Raw genomic sequence first — 23,441 nt, 5'->3', positions numbered from 1 at the left:
TGGTAAGACCTGGAACACATTCTGGGTTTCCAGGCGGCATGGAGAATAAGGGAGTAAGTGCTGAACCAAAAGACTGAGGTTTTAAAGAAGCAGGGACAGCATCTGTGGCACTTACGCAGCCTAAAGGCTGAGTCCCACCTAAGGGGGCTCAGAACATTGTAATGCTGTTACTGTTTGGGTTTCATTCATACTGCGACTTGAGGGCTAGCTCAGTTGTACGATCATGGCATGGTAAGGTAGGGTGGGGGGCAGTCAGAGGGATAGTTTGCAATTCATCAGGACACCATGACGCCAGGGTAGTGACTAGATAAGTACACAAGGGTGCAGGGTGGGAGCGGGAGGCAGGCAATATACGGCCACCCATCATGACACAGAACGAGAACCTGACATTGCTCACATGGAACGTTAACGGGCTAGGGCACAGCTGAAGAGAGGCTTGTTCAGCTTCTTCTACAAGGCGCTCAACAGATACAAAACTGACGGCGTTTCTTCAGGAAACCCATCTGCTAGACGGTCAGCTCCACAGCTCAGGGAAAGGAAGGTACAGAATAGCACATTAGGCAGACTACAGCTCGGGATCTAGGGTAGTGGTGATTATCCTTAAGAAATTGCTACAGTTCCATGTGTCCCACACGTGAACAGACACTAATGAATGCTATATTGCGCTGACCGGTGAACGGGAGGGCGAGACTATATTGCAGCTCAATGTGTATGCCCCACCCGGACTCCAGATGGCAACGCTATAAAAACTAGGAAGTATCCTAACAGAGGCACCAACGACACTCACAGTACTCGGACAGGATTTTAACCTAGCAATGGACACATATTTAGACAGGAAGAGCACGAGAGGGGTTTGCGCAGGCATTTGGCCGGAGAGATATATGGAGGGCTCAAAAGGGCAGGAGAGGGGTTACTCGTACTACTCACACGCACAGGACATGCAGTCTAGACTCAACAACTTTCTCACTCCATGGGATGCACTAAGCAGGTTCTTAGAGGTCAAATGCCTGGCACGGGGAGAAGTGACTACTTCCCCCTGCAAGTGACCTTCACTACTGACAGACTAAGGGCACCCGGGACTCGAGGATGAAGTTACACGAATAAGCAGAAGGTTCAGAGACTGGACAAAGCCACAAAGCTTGATTTTAAGGAGAGACAGGGGACAGTACACAGCCTTATCAAATTGTGGGAGGCGTATAAAGCTACGATCAGGGAAATCATCATCTCAGGTGAGGTAGGAGACAGATAGGAGTGACTAAATAGACTGACCACTTTGGAGAGGGACTTGATGCAACTGGAGAGAAAACATGCTGCCTCCCCTTCACCCCAGTTGAAAAGCAATATAGATCTGAAACTGAAAGAATACCAACAGGTTGCCCAGAATGAGGTAAAAACTGAATATATCGCCAAGCAGAAAAGTATCTATGAAGCAGGGGTAAGGTAGGTAAACAGCTGGCTTGGATAGGAAGTAAGGAAATGGAGAAAATGCATGTATGAGAATTCACTCTGGAGTCGAGAGAATCTGTGAAACGAAGCAAGCAAATAACAGATGTTTGCCGGATACATGGAAATATTCTATCATACGAAAATGCAGACCTCAGATGAGGATGTATTGGCTTTTGTAAATGACTGCCTGGTGTGACGCCTAAGGCCACACCTGGAGGGGGGCTAAAGGGCGATATCTCGGTGGAAGAAGTGGTGTTGGCAGTGGGGCAAAAGCAAACAGAGAAAGCCCCAGGCCCAAACTGCTTACCCATCAACCTATTCCAGACTGACCAGAAGGATAGCAGCCCACCTGCATGCAGCATATGTAGAAGTGCTTAAAATTGGGGAACTGCCAAAGGGTTTGAGAAAAGCAACAGTTGTTCTTATCCACAAAGCCAGGAAGTGTTGAGACGGATGAGACTCCTACAGACCGACCTGTATGCTAAACGTATATACTAAAATCCTGGCAAAAGTGTTAGCAACAAGACTGAGCGTGGTGGTGACAGATTTAGCACACCAGCACCACAACGGGTTTATACCGGACCAATCGACCAGACCGAACCTGTGGCAGCTCCATAAAATAGCCATGATAGAGATGCTGACAGAGCTGAGTGTCTTTGTATCGCTGGATGCCAACAAGGCCTTTGACTCAGCAGACTGGTCCTACCTGATTGGGATCCTGGCTAAAATGGGGTTCGGGCCTAAGCACACTAGGTGGACAAAATGGCTATAGGATAGACACAGAGCCAGAGTGAACCTAATTTGCTTTGTGTCTCAAAGTTTTAAAGTGGAGAGAAGTACCAGACAGTCGCTGAAACTATTTGCGTTTTTGGATAGAGGCATGGGCGGCGTTGGTGTGCATAGCTGCCCAGAATCGGCCTGGTGGCTCAGTGGACTAATGCGTCCATTGCAGGGGCCTGTGTTCGACCTCATGGTCACAGGTTCAAATCCCGGCAGGTCCACTCAGCCTTTCATCCATCTGAGGTCGATAAAATGAGTACCATTGAGTTGGGTAACAATAAACATCTGTTATTCAGCGCCAAGACACCTACGGGTAATCGTGCGCTTTACAAATACACCTGTTATGTTATATGATGTTGGCCGGTAGGTGCAGGATGGAAGGAGCGTATTTCATTATCACAGATGACATTCTGCTATTCCTTATGAACCCGGACCATTTACTCGTCCGATTGCGCAATATCTTCCAGATCTTTGGTAGGTACTCTCCACTTACTATTAATTGTAAAAAGTCCCTATTAAACCTGGTAGGGGAATGGATGACTGAGGGAACTCTACCTCTGCCACTATGGATGAAGCCCCAAAGATTCAAGTACCTGGGGATATGAATATCTAGAGATGCTGCCTCTGACCAAGAGGTGGACTTGTTACCCATGGATCAGGGGCTGGGAGACACTGACACACGCTGCTGCTTGCCACGCTGCTGCTTTCTATTATGGGCAAGACAGCAATGTTTAAAATGATAGCTTTGCCCTGGCTCCAGGAACACATCCTCTAAAACAGCCCATACAGGGTTCCTGATGCTCCTTTTCTAAATGTGGATGCACTCGTCAGAACACTACTATGGGAAAGGGGTCCACCCCGAATCGCCACGAGGGTCCTCCAACAGCCCAAATGCCATGGGGCATAGCTCTTCCGATCATTAGGAAATAATATGCGGCGGCACAGGTCAGCATGGTCAACTAATGGGCTTATGCAGAGTGGGAAGATCCAGCGTTCCACCTAGACAAGCAGGGAATGGGCACAAAGAGTTATCATCATGCGCTATATAGGGGGAGGCTAGAACCCCAGGTGGGACTGGCAACAAAGACAACAATATAAATTTGGAACAGACTGTACAGAGAGATGAGGTGGGTTAAGAGGCTGACCCCTAAAACCCCCTAATGGGATGGGACCAGATTACAACCAGTGGCGACACTGAGGGGCTTTCGCGGATGGGACAACATTGGTCTCTCCACACTAGCGGACGTCTGGGACACAAATGGTAAAATGTTGTCTGCCTACCTGAAGAAAGAATATGAGATGCCAGAGGCAGTGTCTATGGTACAGATAGCGGAGGCACGCGCTCCATGGATGTATATCTCAAGATGATGAAAATAAGGACTCAACTTCTGGAAGGTCGAGCCAGTAAAAAAGTCTCACAGACTTACGGCACACTAATGAGAAAAAAAAGCAGGGCTCTCTCATGAGACTGCAGGATAGGTAGGAACAGTGGAGTAGTGTGGCTCACTGGTTAGAGGCGGCAGACCCGAGAGCAGAAGTCGGCCCGGGACCAGGGTTCAATTCCCGACGCGGCAGGGTCCTGGACCTGGGTCAGCGGACTCGATAATTCTCGCTTCGGTGCTTACTCTAATCAGGGGTTCCACTCGGCAACTCTGGGCATTAGCTTGCCTAATCTCCACAACGGCCACATCAATTTCGGGGATGCCTGGCTCCACCTTGGGGACTCCCAGCAGGGACCATCCCACAGGGAAAGCCAGGACGGGTTCCCCAGGGTTATACAGCGCCAGGAGACCTATGGACGGGTAGCAGTGCGCTTTACAAGCTCAAATACATTTACATTTACATTTACATTTACAGGACCTAGGGGAGAAGGACATTGAGGCCTGGCAGACAGCACTCTGTTTTCCAGCAAGAGTTGCGATCATGACAAGTTATCGCCAGATCCAACTAAAAATTGTCCACAGGAAGTGCTATACGAGGGCATTACTACCTAAAATAGGAAGGGCGTAGAACGCGCTATGCGTGCGAGGCTGTGGGATGGAAGGCACCCTGCTGCACACACTGTGGAGCTGCTCCTGACTGCTGTCATTCCGGGAGGCGGTGGGGGAATCATTAGATCAAGCCACAGGGGAAACTCTGGATATGCAGCCCAAACTTATTCTGTTTGAGATATAGGGTCCCTCAGACCTGCCGTGGTATCAAAAGATCCTGATAAACATAGGATGCATGATGGCCACCAAGCAGGTTATCACCCAAAAGTGGGGCAGTGGGGCACTGGGAGACAGACATACAACGATGCAAACTGGATGGAATGAGATTTAGAAGGGGAGGGGCAGTCAACACAAATTTGAGAAAATTTGAGACAACTGGAGCCCGGCAAGCAACCAGCAAGTGGATAAGTACGGGGTGGATTAACACTCCAAGATGTAGGGTCTGTGAGTGACAAGCACCAGTAAGTGGAGGAATGGTAAGACATTTCTGCCTGAAGCGCAGCACGGATTACTGGATGGACTCAGTCTGGTTGCTATATATAGGGGGATGGAGATGGAGCAGGGATGGTCTGAAGCACTGTGTGAAGATGTCAAATGTTTGTACTGTTCAGAGATAAAATAACAGTTTAAAAAAAAAATTCTAAATATTGATACCTCCAGTCCCAATTCGGCCAGACTTCCTTCAGGTTACCAATGCCTAATACAGAGGTTTCCCTGTATCCCTATACATCTTTTTTCCAGTTTATCTTTTTACCCAACATGCCTGACTCTAAGGCCATTTGGTTCTTTTCTATGTTGTCTCTTAACTTGAGGTCCTTGGTAGGGTTCACCACTGAGTATCCAGAGGGTCTTTGGGTCCTTCTACCAGGTTCCATGACCTGTGGTTTTGGGGGAACTGGATCACTTGGGTTGTTAAATTGTTTTGGGACTTCTTAAAGTTTTTTTAAAGCCATAAGTACGGACTAACATCAGGAATAACTGAGGCTCATTTAGCTTTTAAGATATGTTCCACATATGTTCTTAACAAACTGCTGTCTCTTGGGCTTTTTAGTACATTCTTTGACTGGTAAAGAACGGCGCTCTGGGTTTCTCGCTCATCCTTTTCACTTATTCCTGAGTGATAATTTTGCCTTGCTGTTTCCAGGCCATGAAGACTCAAGTATCCCACCTTCCCAATAAACTCTTCCTGGTTACTCTGTGCAGTAGATGCGCATCCTTAAGCATTCAAATGTTTCTGTCCCAAACAACACTTACTAGTTGGGATCCCCCCTGCTATCCAGTGTCAGAGGCACCTTTTTTTAAATTCCACAAACATTTCTGCTTAGACATTCAGCTCAAAAGTCAGTCCGCTGGGGTACTTGGTTGGCTGTCTAGACCATGTTAAGTTGGTGATATCCCACACATGCAAATAGATCGCAGAACTGAAGTAACTGTGTGCCTTACCTGATAGTCAAGAGGCCTTATGATACAGGGCTGGTACTAAACTCAACAGAAGCCTGTCTGGAACTTCCACACTCATTGGCTGAACTGAGTTTCAGTCCCTTTTATGCATATTTCTACAAAAATGAATATGCTACTTACCAGTATTCATCTGTTCTTGGCATGTAGGGCTGCTAACATTCATATCTATTGCATAGATCGCCGCCTAGTGTTGGGTCCGGATGATTGCACATTATTGTCCTGGAAGAGTCTTCGAAGTATCACGAGATAGGTGGCTCCTCCCCTGGACTACAGTGCGCATGGGCATCGACTCCATCCCCAGATTGTTTTTAGCCATTGTGTAAGAGATGGAGTGAAATAGTGTAAATGATGTCCATGCTAATGATTGAATGCAAGAAAAATCTGCAGCTGCTACGGGCACCGGGGAGGAGGGTGGGCGATATGAATTTTAGCAGCCCTACATGCCAATAACAGATGCATACTGGTAAGTAGCATATTCAGTTCGAGGCATGTGGGCTGCTAAATTCATATCTATTGCATAGAATACATAGCAGTCCCTCCATTAACAGCGGCCGCCCGTGCCAGCTGCAGAAGTCTGAAACAGAGTTTTGAGAACAGCCTGTCCTACAGCTGCCTGCTGCTTGGAATGCACATCCACACAGTAATGTTTGGTAAACGTGTGTGGTGTTGACCACGTGGCTGCTCTGCAAATGTCTTCCAAAGGAATGTTCCCCAGGAAAGCCATGGAGGCTCCCAACTTGCGTGTGGAGTGTGCTTTGGGGGGACCGTTAAAGTACGTTTAGCTTTCTGATAACAAATCTGAATACATTTAACGATCCACCTGGCTATTCCTGCTTTGGAAATTGGGTTGCCTTTGTGCTGGGCTGAGAAGGCAACAAAAAGTTGCTGTGTCTTTCTAAATTGTTTTGTTCCGTCAATGTAGTACATTAATGCCCTTTTGACGTCCAACGTATGGAGCATTCTTTCCGCTACTGTTTCTGGGTTTGGAAAGAATGCGGGCAGTTCAATAGTTTGATTGACATGAAACTGTGACACCACCTTTGGAAGGAACTTGGGGTTAGTGCGGAGCACTACCCTGTTTGAATGAATTTGTATAAATGGCTCTTGTATTGTGAGCGCCTGTAGCTCACTAACATGTCTGAGAGATGTAATAGCAATGAGAAAAGCCACTTTCCATGTTAAGAACTGAATCTCACATGAATGTAGAGGCTCAAAAGGTGGGCCCATCAGTTTTGTGAGAACCACATTGAGATTCCACACAGGAGCTGGTGGGGTTCTGGGAGGAATGACTCGTTTCAGTCCCTCCAGGAAGGCTTTAATGGCAGGCACCCTGAAAACAGAGAGATGCTGCCTGTTCTGGAGATAAGCCGCTATGGCGGATAAGTGTATCCGAATGGAAGTGTTAGCTAGATTGCATTTGTAAAGATGTAACAAGTAACAGATGATGTTAGGAATGGATGCATCTAGCGGATTGATGTGATGTTCTGTACAGTAAATGACAAAACGCTTCCATTTTGCAGCATAGCAAGCTCTAGTAGTGGGCTTCCTTGCCTCCCTGACGATGTCCATGCATTCTGGAGGCAAGTTAAGGTAGCCAAACTCTAAGACTTCAGGAGCCAGATCGCCAGATTGAGCTGTTGCGGATCTGGATGCTGAATGTCGCCATGGTCCTGCGTTAAGAGCCTGGGTGTGAGATGCAGCCTTTGATGCGGTACCATGGTTGGCGTGCCCACGTTGGAGCAACCAGGATGAGCGTCATCGAGTGTTGCTTTAGCTTTCTTGCCACCAGCGGAATGAGAGGTGCTGGGGGAAAAGCGTACGCAAATCTGCCTGACCAGTTCATCCATATCGCATTGCCCTGCGATTGTGGTGAGGGAACCTGGCGGCAAAGCTTTGGCATTTTGCGTTTTCCCTTGTGGCAAACAGGTCTATCTCTGGAGGACCCCACTGCTGAAAGTACGGGCGGAGTACTGATGGATGTATCTCCCACTCGTGCATTTGGTGGCTGTACCTGCTGAACAGATCCGCCATCTGATTGTCCGTGCCCGGGAGGTGTTCCGCCATGAGGAAGATGTTCCTCTGAATGGCCCACTTCCACATGCTCTGAGCCAGATGAGACAGCTGTGGAGAGTGCGTACCTCCCTGCTTCTGGATGTAGTACATGGCTGTCATGTTGTCCGTCCGGATCAACACGACTTTGTTGCATAGATGTACCTTGAAGGACTTGAGTGCCATGAAGATTGCCATCAACTCTAGACAATTGATGTGCATCTTCTTTTGCTGTGTCGTCCATAGTCCCTGCACCGTGTAGTGGAGCACATGAGCTCCCCAACCCTGGAGAGATGCGTCCGACGTCAGGATAATCTGTGGCACAGGCTCCTGGAACGGTCGGCCCTTGCAAAAGTTGTGTGGATTCCACCAATGCAGAGAGTTGTATGCCCGACCGGTCACCAACACTAGGTCTTTCAACTGTCCATGAGCCTGATTCCACTGATGCGCCAAGCATTCTTGGAGCGGACGCATATGCAGTCTCGCGTGCGGGACTATGAAGATGCAGGAGGCCATCATGCCTATCAACTGCATGAACACCCTCGCTGGTAGGGAGTGTTGCGGTCTGAACCTCTGAATGAGCGACTGGATGCTGTCGATCCTCACTGGGTTCGGCTGAGCTGTAGCAGTCAGCGTATTTATCGTCGCGCCCAGATACTGTTGCACATGGGCTGGCTGAAGGTGCGACTTTGGATAGTTTAACGAAAACCCCAGACTGTGAAGGAGGTGAATGGTGTGGGACATGTGTGCGGCGCACTGCTGGGCTGACTTTGCTTGAACAAGCCAGTCGTCTAGGTAAGGGTAGAAATGTATGTTTTGTCTTCTGAGGTGCGCCGCTTCAGTCGCCAGACACTTTGTGAACACTCTGGGGGCAGTGGTCACTCCGAAGGGTAGGACCCTGTTTTGTATGGTACCCGTATATAAGTAGGGTCCCCAGGTGCCGGCCTGTATTTCTTTTCTATTCGTGGGTTTACCACTCTTGCTCTGGTAGGTTCCTTGAAAATGTCTGTGGCATGCTTGAGAACCCCCTTGTGCATTGGAAGTGTCTTCACAGTTTTTTCTGATGCAGAGAAAGTATCAAACAAAAAGTCAACTTCCACAGGGTCGGCATGCATTTCCACCTTATGGTTTGTAGCCGCCCTTTCAATTAAGGCATTAAATGCCGCAGAGTCTTCTGTTGGAGAAGTTTTCACCCCATACACCTGTGGGTCATTAACCACTTGTTGGTCCCCCTGATCACCAGAGTCTATCCATGAGTCCTGCTGCTCATCAGGGTCAGTATTGTCAGGGAAGTTATACTCCTCATCCTGTTCACCCCCATCTCCATCTGAGCAAGTGGGTGAAGGTGTTGGACTCCTCCTAGGCCGTGGAGGAATGGGTTCAACAAGTTCTGGCGTTTCTGGTGCAGGCCTTTTTTTCTTTAGAGGTATTACATAGGATTCCACAGGCTGGGATGTAATTTTCCTCTTGTAGAGCGTTAATTTACCCGTGTCGGCGTCGATAAAATGCTCCGACTGCTCTTCAAGTAAGGGTTGTTGACGAAAACCTCCACTCAGTTGAGTCTGCCTCAACCCCTCCGAGTCCTCGGGCACCGTACGAGGTGCAAAAGCCTTCGGCGCCACCTTCGGCGGTAGAGTATAGAGGATCGGCATCGAAGTCTTTTTCGGTGGAACACTCGCCTTCGGTACCGAGGGTGTTTTCGGCTCCGACGCCTTGTCCCTTATACGTTTCAGGGAGTCCGAGATTTGCTTCGTAAAAGAAGCGGATGGCTTTGTCGATCCGACAGATGACCTCGGTCCACCTACAGGGGAAGATCCGAGCGTCGACGATTTTTCTTTGGGCGCCGGAGGCGCGGACGCACCCTCGACAGCTGCGCTCCGGTCCCCTGTCCCGACCTTAGGCGTCGACGCCGCAGGCTTCGGATCGGCAGATTTTCCTTTTGGCGTCGGTGCTCCAGACTTTGGCTGAAGGTGTGTCGACAGTCTTTTTCGACTTCGACTCGACCACTTTACTCGACACTTGCTCGACGACCTTCCTCGAGCTTGTCTCCTTGACCCCTTTCAGTACCTTAGCCTGTTCGACAGCCTTTTTCGGCTTCGAGGCCTCCGAAGACGACGGTTTTGATGGTGTCTCGGACGTCTTCGGTTTCGATGGTGTGTCGGCCATCTTTGTTGTTTTCGATTCCGATGTTTTTAGTTTCGGTTTCGATTTGGGTAATGGAGGCTCCGTCGGTATGTCCATGGCCGGGCCAGGAGGCGGGGCCGAGGACTGAGGAGTAGGGTCGTGGGTAAGGCCGTGTGGCGATCCCGTGACCTGAGCCTTAGTAATTGTACGTACGGGGCATAGCTCTTCCTCCGAGCTATCTTCCGCGGCCCCATAAACTTCCTCGTCGTCCCCTACCTCCTCGATGTTTTCGTCTAGGTCCTGGCCCTCGACGGGTTCTCCGTAGTCGGCCTCGACCTCCGCCGATGTAGGTGAGATCTGCAGGTGAAGCTCTTGCTCGACTGCTTCGGGGTCGAAGATGTCCACTGGTGCCGGGGCCGATCGCTGTGCCTCGAGGCGCGTCACGCGCCGAATCTTGAGCGTCTTCTTCGACCTGAATTTCGAACAGGCCATACAGTTGGCCTCGTTGTGGTCCGGCGACAGGCACTTGTTACATACAGGATGCACGTCAATGTGTGGGTATTTCGAACCGCACACGGGGCAGAACTTGAACGGACTTCGTTCCATTGTAGCGTAAACGGGGTCTTGCTGCGTCAACAGGGCCTCGATGACCGAAGAGTCACCGGACTCCTCAGTTATCCGACTCGAAGAGTTGGAGGACACACGAGACCGAACGCTAACAATACCGACGAAGTAAAGAAAGCCTTTCGGCCTTACGAAGTTTTTTATCGATTCCGAACAGGAGACGTCGAAATCACATCCGAACCCAATGGCGGAAAAAAACAATCTGAGGATGGAGTCGATGCCCATGCGCACTGTAGTCCAGGGGAGGAGCCACCTATCTCGTGATACTTCGAAGACTCTTCCAGGACAACAATGTGCAATCATCCGGACCCAACACTAGGCGGCGATCTATGCAATAGATATGAATTTAGCAGCCCACATGCCTCGAACATTGATTTACACAAGAGGAAGCACTGCTGGGATGGGTATTTCTCCAGGAGGAACCTCTCACTCTCATATCCACATTTCCAGTACGTCAGCCTTCCAGGTTTATAAAAAGAAACAAGACACTTTATATTTACCTTCCTCCTCAATGATCCACTTCTCCTGCAACCTCAGGAAGCCAAGAAGCATTTCAAGTATTGTTCGTCGTTGACTGCTCTGCAAAACAAGACTGTGCTTCACTTCATAGTGCACATATCTTATACAGGGTTCTAAACCCACGTCTAAGTGGGCTAAGAAAGGAAGAATATATGTACATGGCTACTGATGGTTACATTTTAAAGGCTACCACAATACGTCTTGATAATAGAGAGCATACACTCCTGAACTCCCCTAGATGTTTGCTTAAATATAGCTTTATGGTACTTGAAAATGCAATTAAAATATCCCCTTAATTTTGTAGACATCATCTTTAGCTACAGTCATTTCCTGGATAATGTACTTAAGGCTCACAACCTCAGATTAGGCTGTTGTGAGAGGGCAAGTTAGGGTTTGGGAACCATGCTAAGTGTCGCAGATGACAAATATCCACAGAGGCAGATTTCAGGATCACGTCTCCAATAAGCACCATCCAACTAAAAACAATTGGAAGTTGGGCACTCTCCAGAACGTTGGTAGGAATTCACAATGCTGAAAGACTTCACAACTACAAAAGAAAAACAAGCATTACAGGCCCTCTAGTAAATAAATAAATGGACATTGCGATTGCTGCTCGATGCTGTTTGGGAGGTGGGAGGGGTGTTCTTTGCAAGGAAGCTTTACTAGCGCTGTAACGAGGCGCTTCTAAAATAAGGAGTTATTAAACGCATAATTAATTCTGACCTCGAAGAAAGGCCTAAAATGCATCTCACGTCACCCGTTTTTACTGCCGACCTCCTGCTGGTCTGGAACTTCTCTTCTCCTGTCGGGAAAAAGCAAACACCGAGCTTGCCCCTCTTCACGCTGCCAACTAACTGGCGAATCTTAGAGGACAGAAAAACAGTTGTTGCTGGACATGTAGGAAGCCTCCCCCTCCCTCCTCCATGGGCCTTGAGCGAACTGGAAGCAGACGCGTAGTCCTGCGGACAACAGAACCTGAAACGAGGAGGAGCGTTAACAACTGAAGAGGCTGAAGGTGAGGGGGAGATACTCTCCCCTGCTACAGTGTCTGCCGGCAGATGCTGGGAGGAAGGGCCCAGCCGGGTTGGGAGGGTGGGGGGAGAGCTGCACTCCCCATGCCCCCTGCGCCTCCGCTCTCCGTGCCTGCTCCACAGCTGTGGTGAAGAATTGTCTTATCTGCTTGTTAAATAAACAAGCAGATAAGAAAAGTCTTCATGACAAGTCGGAAAACAGGCCATGGTGTCCGGAGGGGCTGACCGAAAAACGGACCGGGTGGCACCCAAAAACACTCCTTTCCATTGGGAAGCCAGCCTTTATCATAAAAGCTGAGGCTACCCAATGAAAAGGAGGGGCGGGGCTTACAGTACCCTTTTTCTAACAATATCTCTCGCAGAGGAGTGGCAGCTTCCCTGCTCCGCCCACGCGAGACCTAATGACAGGTTTTAGAAAATAAACCCTTAGCAGGACCCTATGCATTAGAAACAAGCGTATAGAACCTCAAGGTGTTGCGGGATGTGCAGAAGTTCTAATAAACCTGAATGCAAAGACTACAGGGAGAGTGGAGCTGGAAGGATAAATGGAGAGCTCACAGAGCTCGGTATAGTTACAATAAGGTCATAAAAAAGTGACATCCAAAAAGATTGAATTAAAAATCCAAGAAATACTCAGGACTCCAAAACTTTGCTGCAGAGGGGAAATTAAAGATAATCCAGGAAACACGCCAGCCCAATTCGAAACAGGAAAAATGTTTAGGTAGGTCGCTGGGGTCACCAAGGCCAGCTGACTGATTCAATAAATGATAATAGGGGAGTACGTCAGGGCTGTGTACTGGCACCCACACTCTTTTCCCTTTTTGTAAATGGCGTTGTCCAGTTTCTCTCCGATGCCCCAGCAGATGCCCCTATTTGGGGGTGATAAAGGTGGTGACCCTATTGTTTGCTGACGATACGCTCTTAGTATCCAAAACACCAGGAGGGCTTCAGCGGCTTATAAATCGCTTCAAAGTTTTTTGCGATTCTTGAGGATTAGTGGTTAATACTTCAAAGAGGAAGCTTTTATTGTTTAACCCAATAATCCTTTAGAGGTAAATTATCCCTAGGACGGGTCCCTTAGGAAAGGGTGAGTACCTCTGACTATCTAGGCATCACTCTTTCGGAAGATATGTCATGGAAGCCTCATGTGACCAAGCTGACCCTGAAGCACAGACAGACAGTAGGGACTCTGATAAAAGATCATAGTACATCCTTCAATAAACCAGTGGCAGCCCCACTGCAAACCTATGACGCTCAAGCAGTAGGTCCAGCTCTTTATGGAGCTGAACTGTGGGTCTTTAAACCGGATGGATGCCCTTCTGAAATCAGAGAACACGTTTCTGAGGCACCTGGTCTTGCCACCCCAGAGTACGCCACTTCACCTGCTAAGGTTGGACTTGGGTAGGGTTCCTATTATAAAGAAGGCCAAGCTATTAACCACAATATGATTAGAGGGCTATTGGGATGTTAAGGACCCAGCATTACTCCCTAGCAAAGATCGTGTTAAAAAGCAGTATTTGGGATTGGGTAGCACAGGCTTCACTTATTAACCCACCCTGGGGACGTTTAACCATGAGATTCATGGATTTTAAAATTATCAGTTCATGTGAACAATATTTAGACATTATCAAATCTCCTCAAGACAGGAAACTTTATATGCAATTCAGATTTAGTTCCCAACACTTTTACAGGCTACTGGCATCAGCCTTCCACTATTTCCCAGAGTTACCTCAGTCGCACCGCTGTACCCGAGTCGCTTGACCATGTATTTTTTGCTTGTCCCGTGTACTCTCGCTCAAAAGCAAAATGTCTCAAACCAATCTGCAAGCAATTGGGCATACACATTTATGGCGAAGCTCTTTGGATCCTTAGATCAGACCGTAGTCTGGAGATTGTTTGCTCAGTAGCAACGTCTTTGGGTCATATGTGGGCAACTTGAAGGAAATTGCTGAAAGACTGAGATACTCTCATCTTGTTGCACCAGTTTTAACAGTTTTTACATGTTTACTTATATTTTACTGATAATATCTAAAGGGGCCTTGAGTGTAGTATACTTCTAGATTGATGGCAGGTTAGCGGCCATGTTGTACACTCTGGGACAGACCAAGGTTTTTGATGATATGGTCCTGCATTGTGCACTAAGTGTTTATTCTATTTATCTAATGGAATTTAGATAATGGTTTGACTGATATTGTTTTACTAGGCTACTAATGTATATTGCCAGTTCTTTTTGAATCTATTTGTATGAGTTGTATTACACTTGCGCTTCTATGATCTTATGATCGAAATAAAGTTTTTGATGATGATGATGTTTAGATAACCAAAACAGCAGTCGGCATCCCCCCCAAAAAAACAAGTTCCATAACAAAACATAGCAGGTCAAACAGTAAAATAGCAAGCACAATCAAAAGTATTTGAAGGATAAAATGATGTAGACAGAGCAAGAGAAAGTAAGAGTGAGCAGGCAAGAGAGTCAAAAAAAGACAGGAAAAGAGAGAGCGACAGAGCATGCATGTGTGTGGATTTATAGATAACATGGGACTGACTTCCTATCAGGTGCATTGTATATATAGGACTTCATGTCTTTTTTTTAAATTTTTTAAACAGATTTTATTGAGGTTTCATATAGTAAGAACATACATCTTTTTCAAAGTATCATGGCGTGTCAACTGCGCTCTTCATGTCTTAAGTGTCAATGCAGGTCTAATAATACATTGCTTCACCCTCCTGCAAGTCAGTTGCATTCCCTGCAAACTCAGCGTGCAGTGCCCAGTCGTACCGGTGACATACGTCACACCATCGTCACCTAGTAACATAGTTCCTGGGGACATCTGCTGTTTAGCACTGCTTGATATTCATAGACTTCTTATTCTGCAATAAAATAAGGTAGCCGAACATCCAACTCCCTACCTCCCCCCTCTCCCCTCTCCCCCCAAACATACGCAAACTCAACCCCTCTCTACCCTTCCCCCCCCCGCCCTCCCACCTCCCCTCAGAAATGCCGCTTCTCCAGCACTATGTGTGTTGCTCACACCGTGTTCCGTTTGCCCAAGCTGGTGTAAAATGAAGGTTGGATTCTGTCTCTGCGTTGTAGCCCGGCACTAACAGATCGTGTTATATGGCAAAGAGAAGGAACTTTTTGAGACCTGACAGCCAGGGTCAGCCTGGAAATAAAAATCAGCCCTGGGAAAAATATTCAAAAGAAGCCTTGCTCCGTTCATCCACACCCCCTTATCTCTTTTGAGTCATCCATTCTCTTGATTTTTCCTTCTCTACTCTTATAATGTAATGAATCATCGATTATTAAGAACAGACAACAGATGAGTGCATCAGCATTTCAGGGGACATGGGTCTATTGATATTTTAACTTATTCAGATTAGAATGCCACCTTTCAGGGCTGTTGGTCTATGTGCCCGGATCAAGGAAAAAAAAATTCTGGAGAGAAGAATACGCACCAATTACAAATACACAGACAAGAGAAGTAAGTGCTATCGACAGACTGTCAGTGACTATTGCAATCAATTCCTGGAAGCTTCAGCAAGATAAGCATCAGCAGTGGCCAAGGACTTAAAAAAACAGCCACGAAATTCTCCAGCCCAACCAACTTAGCAGCAAAGGCATGGAATGAGCTACCTTTCATCTACGGACCTCAGATTTCTGAATGTCCTTTAAGACCTAGCTATGTGGCTAATCAACTGGACCCTGCCAGTATACCCTCATGGATAACAAGATGTGCTCTACATATCTACTGATTACCAACAACTGTGGCAATATCAGCATTTTGAATTTCTAGAGAAGGAGGGATTTGAATGAGGCTCTACATATCCAGAATAGCCCAAGGAGCATCCTTCTTAGTCTTCAGAAAAGAAGGGCAATTAACATTGGTTTTTTTCCCCCCCAAAGAGGAGCGAAGATTATATGGCTTTCACAAGGAAAACCCACGGACAATGAACCAGAATCAGAGCCACTGTACGATCAAGGCTAAAGATGGTAACGCTTTCTCCTCCACTGAAGTTGTATGTTCGAGTTAAGGATGATGGAAGCTGGAAACATGAGAAGGCCTAAACTCCTATTTGTGTTTTCGTACCTCTAGTAAAACGGAGATTCTTACATCAGTAGAGAGTTGTACCTATTGATTGGATGTTAATTTCTTGCTTGTGTTGCTCGAGGTACTGTAGGTGGACATGCATTCACACTCTTCTCCTCTGTGCTCTCCCTGCTCATCTAAAAGTTAACTTACAACAGTGAGTTATCATGTGTTAAGTTTTCACACTGTCTCTTCACACTAGCCACAAACCCCAGGGATGCGGCATGTGCATTTTCGTTTTTACTGAGATGTACTGTACGTCCCTATTCAGTCAATTCACATTTAAATGATATTCTCACCGATATGTGGTATTAAGAGTTGATGGCACTGGCTAGCTTGTAAGCGATTCCAACTTGCAGCACACAGGGTATGTGCATTAAGACAGAGCCCATACCAAGAAGAGCATGCACAGTTACAAGCTAGTGTAAATCTATTCCCGGACCCCTTGGCCATGCATCAAAATGCCTGTTGCAGAAGGCTATCTGTGCAGGAACGTGTAGGAAATCCATCACCTAACTTGGCTTCCATGTTCTTACTGTGTGAATGTCTGAGAATGCATGGTCCAAAAGAGAGAGCCACTGGGATTACTCGGCTAAACTGATGCTGGGGTAACTAATGTGGTCTTCTAATGAAAGTACCTTAGAAGAAGGGACGACAGACTGGGGTCTTGCCAATACTGTGTGAACTGCATTCAAAGATTAGGCGTGTCCATTATGTCTAGCTTCAGATGCTGAAGCAATTAATCTGCAGCTGAATCAAATATATTCTTGCCATCGAACACTAGATCAACACTCTGAAACCTACTCTTTCAACGGAAATACTTCAATTATGCTTTGCACCTAATGAAGGTACTCCTGTTCACAGGCCTGATAGTGGGATTGATCAGAATATTACCAGTTTCCGCTCAGCTGCCACAACGGACTATGACGTTTTACTCCTCTTGAACTTGTTCATGTACAGAGAGTCATAGGGATCAAACTCAGCACACAGGTGCAGCTACTGGCCTGAATTTGTGAGAGATCACTGGACAGCTAGACTTTATTTCAGTAATTCCCAACACTTTCTGGCTCCTTGTTCAAGTTTGAAGAGAAAAGGCCTCATTAAGAGCCTGATGGAGGCCCTGCCGGCAAACCTCTCAGTTCAGTTCCCCTGTCTATTTTAGAGTTGGGGAGGGGGAGACCACTGGCCATGCAGTCTACCCACTAGTAACTGCCAGCGTGGAGTGGCAGTCTTTCAGTCCTATGAAGGGTGCAGCAGCCACCACTGATTTTGTTTTCCGGGGCAGGCCCCTAGGTAACAGGAGAAAACTTACTAAACACAGGGGAATTTATTTTTTGCTTTACTGACACAAACTCCAGCTTGAGGAATTAATTTCCGTAAAACACAAAATAAATGCTGTGTTAGTCAAAAACAATTGAGCCCGCTTGGCATTCATCAGAGCTTTCAGTACCTTTGCTACACGTACAGGTAGAATCTCTAAATAGGGCAGGCAATAACATGGAGGGTTAGTTGCAACCTGCCGAAGGAGAAATTACTTCCAAAGTATTTTCCTACAGGGAGGATAGGTGCACTACCACAGAGTAAGCCAGAAGAATCGCAGCTCTAAACAATGTGTAGTCTATGAGAATCCTTTAAATGTTGTCCAGAGACTTTGAAATAGTAGACTTAAAGTTAGATTCTTTAGACTTCTTCTGGTGCTTGACTAATGATCTGTGGAGTGAAGTGGATCAATAGCACACATAAGAGAGTAGAAGTAGCCACCAAAACATAACTAAACTAAATCCTAACAGGTTGTTTTTAACATGATGGTTCTTCATGGCAGGGGGGAAGGTGATGTAAATCTATCAATGTGAAACTGCTCCTTGCACATAAGGCTACATAATTGTTCTAACTTCAAAGCCATATATTAGTGTACATCAAATTATAAGTGAAGGGGATGAAAGGCAAAACAAACTAGTCCTGTAGGTTGATGTATAATTAAGCAATAGGACTTAAAGTAATGGAGCTAAAACAAATAATTTGTATTTATTTATTTATTTATAGTCTTGTAACGCGCGAGAATCAGCCCCGAAGGGGTATCTCCGCGCGTGGCTTCTGGGTGAGTTAGGCAAAACCATAAATCGGAAAAGACAGAAGGGAAACTAGATTAATCCTGTGTGAATAAGTAAGTTTTCAATTTCTTCCTGAAATTGAAGAGGTGAGGAGTTTGTCTTATCAAGGGAGGGAGGGAATTCCACAGCATAGGACCTTTAAGGGAGGGGGCACGGCCACCCTGTCTTGCTCTGTTTACTTTAGGTATGTATAGCAACATAGTGTTGCTGGAGCGTAAAGTGCGTCCAGGTGAGTAAGGAAGGAAGATATCCTTCAGATATTTGGGACCAGAGCCATAGATACATTTATGCATGATACAGCAAAGTTTAAATTGGATCCGCTGTTGCACTGGGAGCCAGTGAAGATGGGAAAGGAGGGGGCGTGAGGGGGTGCGGGGGAGAGCATTCAGGATAAGTCTTGCCGCGGTGTTCTGTACCACCTGCAGTCTGCAAAGTTGTTCCTGGTTGGCAGAAATGAGTAGACTATTACAATAGTCCACCCGTCCTAGGACTAGTGCCTGAACCAGCGTCTTCCTATGGATGTTTGGTAGGAAAGGGAAGATACGCCGTAGAAGACCAATTGTACGGAAACACGTTCCTGCAACCTGACTAACGTGATCTTTCATGATCAGAGTTTGGTCTAGGCGTACCCCCAAATTTTTGATGGTTTGTTTGGGCGCTGGGACAGGTCCAAGCTCGGGTGGCCACCATTCCGGGGACCAGAGCAGGGTGGCCCCTCCAAACAGCATGACCTCAGTTTTGGTCACGTTGCATTGGAGGAAGTTCTGGGCCATCCATCCTGCCACCGCTCTCATACCGTCTTGGAAGGATTGCATGACTGCGGGTGTAATGGTTTGAAAGGGGAAAAGCAGCTGAGTATCGTCAGCATAGGAGATTGGTGAAAACCCGTGAGATCTAGTGATCTCTGCCAGGGGGGCCACGTATACGTTAAATAACGTAGGGCTTAGGCATGAGCCCTGTGGCACCCCCTTGGTGAGCTTCCTGCAGACAGATTTGTAGGAGCCTAATTTGACGCCTTGTTGTCTGCCCTCAAGGAAGCTTTCCAGCCACGCAAGGGCGGTCCCTTCTACTCCAACTCCCTTCAGCCGGCCGAGAAGAACCTCATGCGACACCGTGTCGAAGGCAGCGGACAAATCCAATAGCACCAGAATCACTGAGCTCCCTCTGTCAAGTGACATTCTGATGTTATCTGTCACTGACAGAAGGGCTGATTCGGTGCTATGGTTGGGCCTAAAACCAGATTGTGAGTGGTCTAGGCCGCCCGCTGCCTCGATGTAGTTGGACAGGTGTGCGTTGACATGTTTCTCGGCCATCTTGCTGTAATATGGTAGAAGGGAGATAGGACGGAGGTTGGAAAGCTCCGTCCATGGAAGGGCCGCATTCTTGCGGATTGGGTTCACCACTGCTCTTTTCCATTCAGTTGGTACTTTTCCCTCTTTAAGAGACTGGTTGATGATATCCTGAATGTAGGGGACTAACAGGGTCCGAAGGGGGGTTAAGATTTTAACAGGAATAAGGTCATCCGGAGATCCAGATTTGACTTGGGTCATTATTGTATCAAGCTCTTCAGTGTTAATAGGAGGGAATGTAGTTAGGGTAAGGTTTATATTCTCATTGAGGGTGGAGGCATTTTGGGAATTGCTGTTAGGCTGGGATCCTAGGATTTTTCCATAAATGGATTCTATTTTATTCTCAAAGTAAGATGACACTTCTTCACATAAACTTTGTGAGAAATCATCTGGGCATATACATGCCGTAGGTTTTACAAAAGTGTCAAGAATCCTATATAGTTCTCTGGGAGAGTGATCAGCTTCCATAAGCTGTTGGGCGATATTATTTTTTCGGGCAGCCTTGATGTGTTTGTAATAGTTGGCTTGGGCTGCACGATGTGCCTTTTTATTATCTTCAGAGTGTGATTTCCTCCATCTCTTCTCTATCCTTCTACATTCTTGCTTTTCTTTTCTTAGGGCCTCGGTGTACCATTTTTCCTGTTTAGCCACAGGAAATTGTCCGAATGTTTTCATAGGGGCAATTTTATCAATGGCTACCGTCAGAGTTTGATGAAGCACGGTTAGCTTTTGTTCTATTTTGTCAATATCTCTGATCTCGGGTTTTTCCCACGCCTTTTCTAGCGCATCCAGTGTAAGTTTGTGCCACTGTCTGCGTGTGGTAGATGGGAGGGAGTTCTTTGGGGGACCTTTATTAACTTTAAAAATAGTAAACTGCAATAAAAAGTGATCTGACCAGTGGACTTGGATAGGTTTGTGACACAATATGTTGTCGAAGTTGGTGTATATTAAGTCGATACAGTGACCGCCTTCGTGGGTGGGATCCTGATTCTTTTGTGTAAGACCGATAGTTGTCATATCAGTCGCCAAATTTTTTGTCCCTGTGGATTCACATTGGTCAGTGTGGATATTAAAATCTCCAAGGAGAAGAAAGTCTTCATTGGCCCGCATGTGAGGGCCAAGTATCTCTAAAAGAGATGTGGAGAAACTGGGGCATGGAAGAGGTGGTCGGTAAACAAGTGCACCTTTGATGGTCTTTCTGTTGGGGAGAATAATTCTAAAAACCATTGTTTCCATATCTCTGCAACATTGTCTATCTAAAACATCCAATTTAATAGACTCTTTGTAAATTATAGCGACGCCCCCGCCAGTTTTATCAGGGCGGTCGGAGTGATGAAGTTTGTATCCCATAGGTACTCCCAGAGTAATGGCAGATACCGTATGGGGTTTTAACCAAGTTTCAGTAATGAAACATAGGTCTGGGGCCAGAGAATGTAATAGGTCCCAAATCTCAGTTTGGTGTTTAGGCATTGAACGAACATTCATAAGGATGCATTGCAAGTCAGTGAAAGATTTACGAGGGTCATGGGAGTTGTTAAAATACATTGAAGTATAATGACATTTGTTGCACGAGAACGGGCCATTGAAACAGGATCTGTTACCCTCTGCAATACATGGGGCAGAGAGTTGCCTCAATGAGGTCAGGAATGTAGAATCATACCTGATGTGTTTGTCAGCGCGAAGGGGTAGCATGATGTAAGATTCCCGCCCCGTCGCCACGTCCTGACGCGGACGGGCGCAGACGGGCAGCTCTTTGGCTGGTCTTCGGCGGAGATGAGGCTGCGCGCAATCGCTGCGCGCTTCCTGTAAGGCGATGGCTAAATAGCCCCCAGTAGAGCACTAGAGCGCTGACCGCTCCCGGAAGTGCCTGGCCCTCACCTGTCCGCCCTCCGCACAACGGTAATGAATTACCGAGTCGGACCGAGGCGGGCAGGCACAGGAATCGAGACCAGCACTCCGGATGGAATTTAAAATAGTATTAAACAATTTGCGTGTGGCACACTCTCTAAAATCGTGCACAAAGGATTTTGTAAAAGATAAGTTTAAAAGCGCTATTATTCTGCAAACGCTCTTCCGTTTTCAGTGTGGGTTTGCCAGCTCTTCCAGTAGCCAGCAAGCGGAGTGGGACACTGCCACTGTCTTCCCCCGCAGCTGCGCTAACCTAATGCTCCGCCTAAATAGCCCCCAGTAGAGCACTAGAGCGCTGACCGCTCCCGGAAGTGCCTGGCCCTCACCTGTCCGCCCTCCGCACAACGGTAATGAATTACCGAGTCGGACCGAGGCGGGCAGGCACAGGAATCGAGACCAGCACTCCGGATGGAATTTAAAATAGTATTAAACAATTTGCGTGTGGCACACTCTCTAAAATCGTGCACAAAGGATTTTGTAAAAGATAAGTTTAAAAGCGCTATTATTCTGCAAACGCTCTTCCGTTTTCAGTGTGGGTTTGCCAGCTCTTCCAGTAGCCAGCAAGCGGAGTGGGACACTGCCACTGTCTTCCCCCGCCTATGACTCCGATACTCCAAAATCAGACGTTATTCTGTACAAACTTACTTGTATTACATTATTCTCATTAGTTTTCTGGCTTTACAGCTAATTTCCTGGCATTGTGGCCCATGCTTAGTTAACAAGACTAGTCTTCAATTCATAAAGGTCCATGTTCCGTACTGGAGCTCCCTACGAGTCTATCTGCGACTTAATCTAGATATAGATAAATGTAATGTGCTGTACGACTTCATGTTGCACTCACTAAGTGAAAAGGCTAATTATAGAGAAAATCAAAAAAAGAAATGACACACACTTGGATAGCAGAAACTACCTGGTTAGGTAATGAAATAAATTCGAAGGCAAATCGCAGAGATCGGTAGCAATGTCAATTTGGTTACTATCACACTAAATGTTATGCAGGTCCTCTTGCAATTGGTCCACACAGTTGCCCCCCCATTATCATTTTTCAGGTGGTTTGATAAACACAATAAAATATTTTTATATGATGACGCATGGGCGGGGGAAAAAACACATCCCCACCATGAATTTTCAAAAACAAATAATTTTGAAATAAAAACTGACATGAAAAATAGAAACTGTCATGTCTTTCTTTCTCTATAAAAGCACTGCTTCTCACCTGTGTGTGCTGGTTATACTGCTCTAGCAGCAATGGGAGGACACTGGCTGTAATCTTGTAGCAAGCACGGTAGGAGGCTCCTGCAGCTGCCTGGAGGAGCTTTGTACTCGGCCACACGAGTTTCATGTCCGGTTCACAAAGATGGTGTCTGCAATCTGCAGCAGTGACAGAGAGGTTGGAGGAAAAATTGATATAAGGATTTTCAACACAGGATCAATAAAAAGAAGTTCTGTAGTTCCATCTATTGCCCATCATTTGCACAAAACATTCAGCCAAACGTCATATATTTTGCACTGAACAATAGCCATGGCATTGTTAAATTTAGCTGAATACCACCCACTTCAGCCTTTAAGTACAGTTTTTAAATCAATACTCGAGGCCCATAACACTAACCCCTCTAATCCCTTATTTGCAACATCCTCTCAGTGTGCTCCATCCACAGATCGGCAATATGTCAATAAATCAGCAAATCACCCTAAATAATTAATGTGAAATGCATCTCAGTGCAAAAAGATTAGATGCAGTAATAGTTATGGGACTTGCAACTTCGGTCACTCAAACAGCATTCATGTTGGAATGGCTAACCACTGCACTTTCCAGTTTCAAGGACTCTGAAACGAATCAGTTTCCTCTTTTACTTGGCTAACAGCTTTGAGGCCCTGTCTCTTTGATGTGTAAACTCAGCGGGCTTTCTACCAAAGATGTACCTTTGTTTCACTAACCAAACCACCATGTTCCATCCAG

General features: G+C 46.6%; 1 protein-coding gene across 1 annotated transcript in view; it reads right to left on the bottom strand.

Annotated features, from left to right (window-relative positions):
* Positions 1-23,441, bottom strand: part of MMS19 (MMS19 cytosolic iron-sulfur assembly component) — a 466,622-nt gene that overhangs the window by 221,256 nt on the left and 221,925 nt on the right. Inside the window, exons 13-14 of the mRNA XM_078643578.1 lie at positions 22,698-22,852; positions 10,976-11,054 (exon numbers count right to left, since the gene is read on the bottom strand). Of these exons, the coding sequence (XP_078499704.1) occupies positions 10,976-11,054; positions 22,698-22,852 (234 nt within the window). The remainder of the gene's footprint in view (positions 1-10,975; positions 11,055-22,697; positions 22,853-23,441) is intronic.

Source organism: Lissotriton helveticus, chromosome 5_1, assembly GCF_964261635.1.
Source record: "Lissotriton helveticus chromosome 5_1, aLisHel1.1, whole genome shotgun sequence".
NCBI classification, from domain to species: domain Eukaryota; kingdom Metazoa; phylum Chordata; class Amphibia; order Caudata; family Salamandridae; genus Lissotriton; species Lissotriton helveticus.
This window is presented reverse-complemented; position numbering and strand designations above follow the sequence as displayed.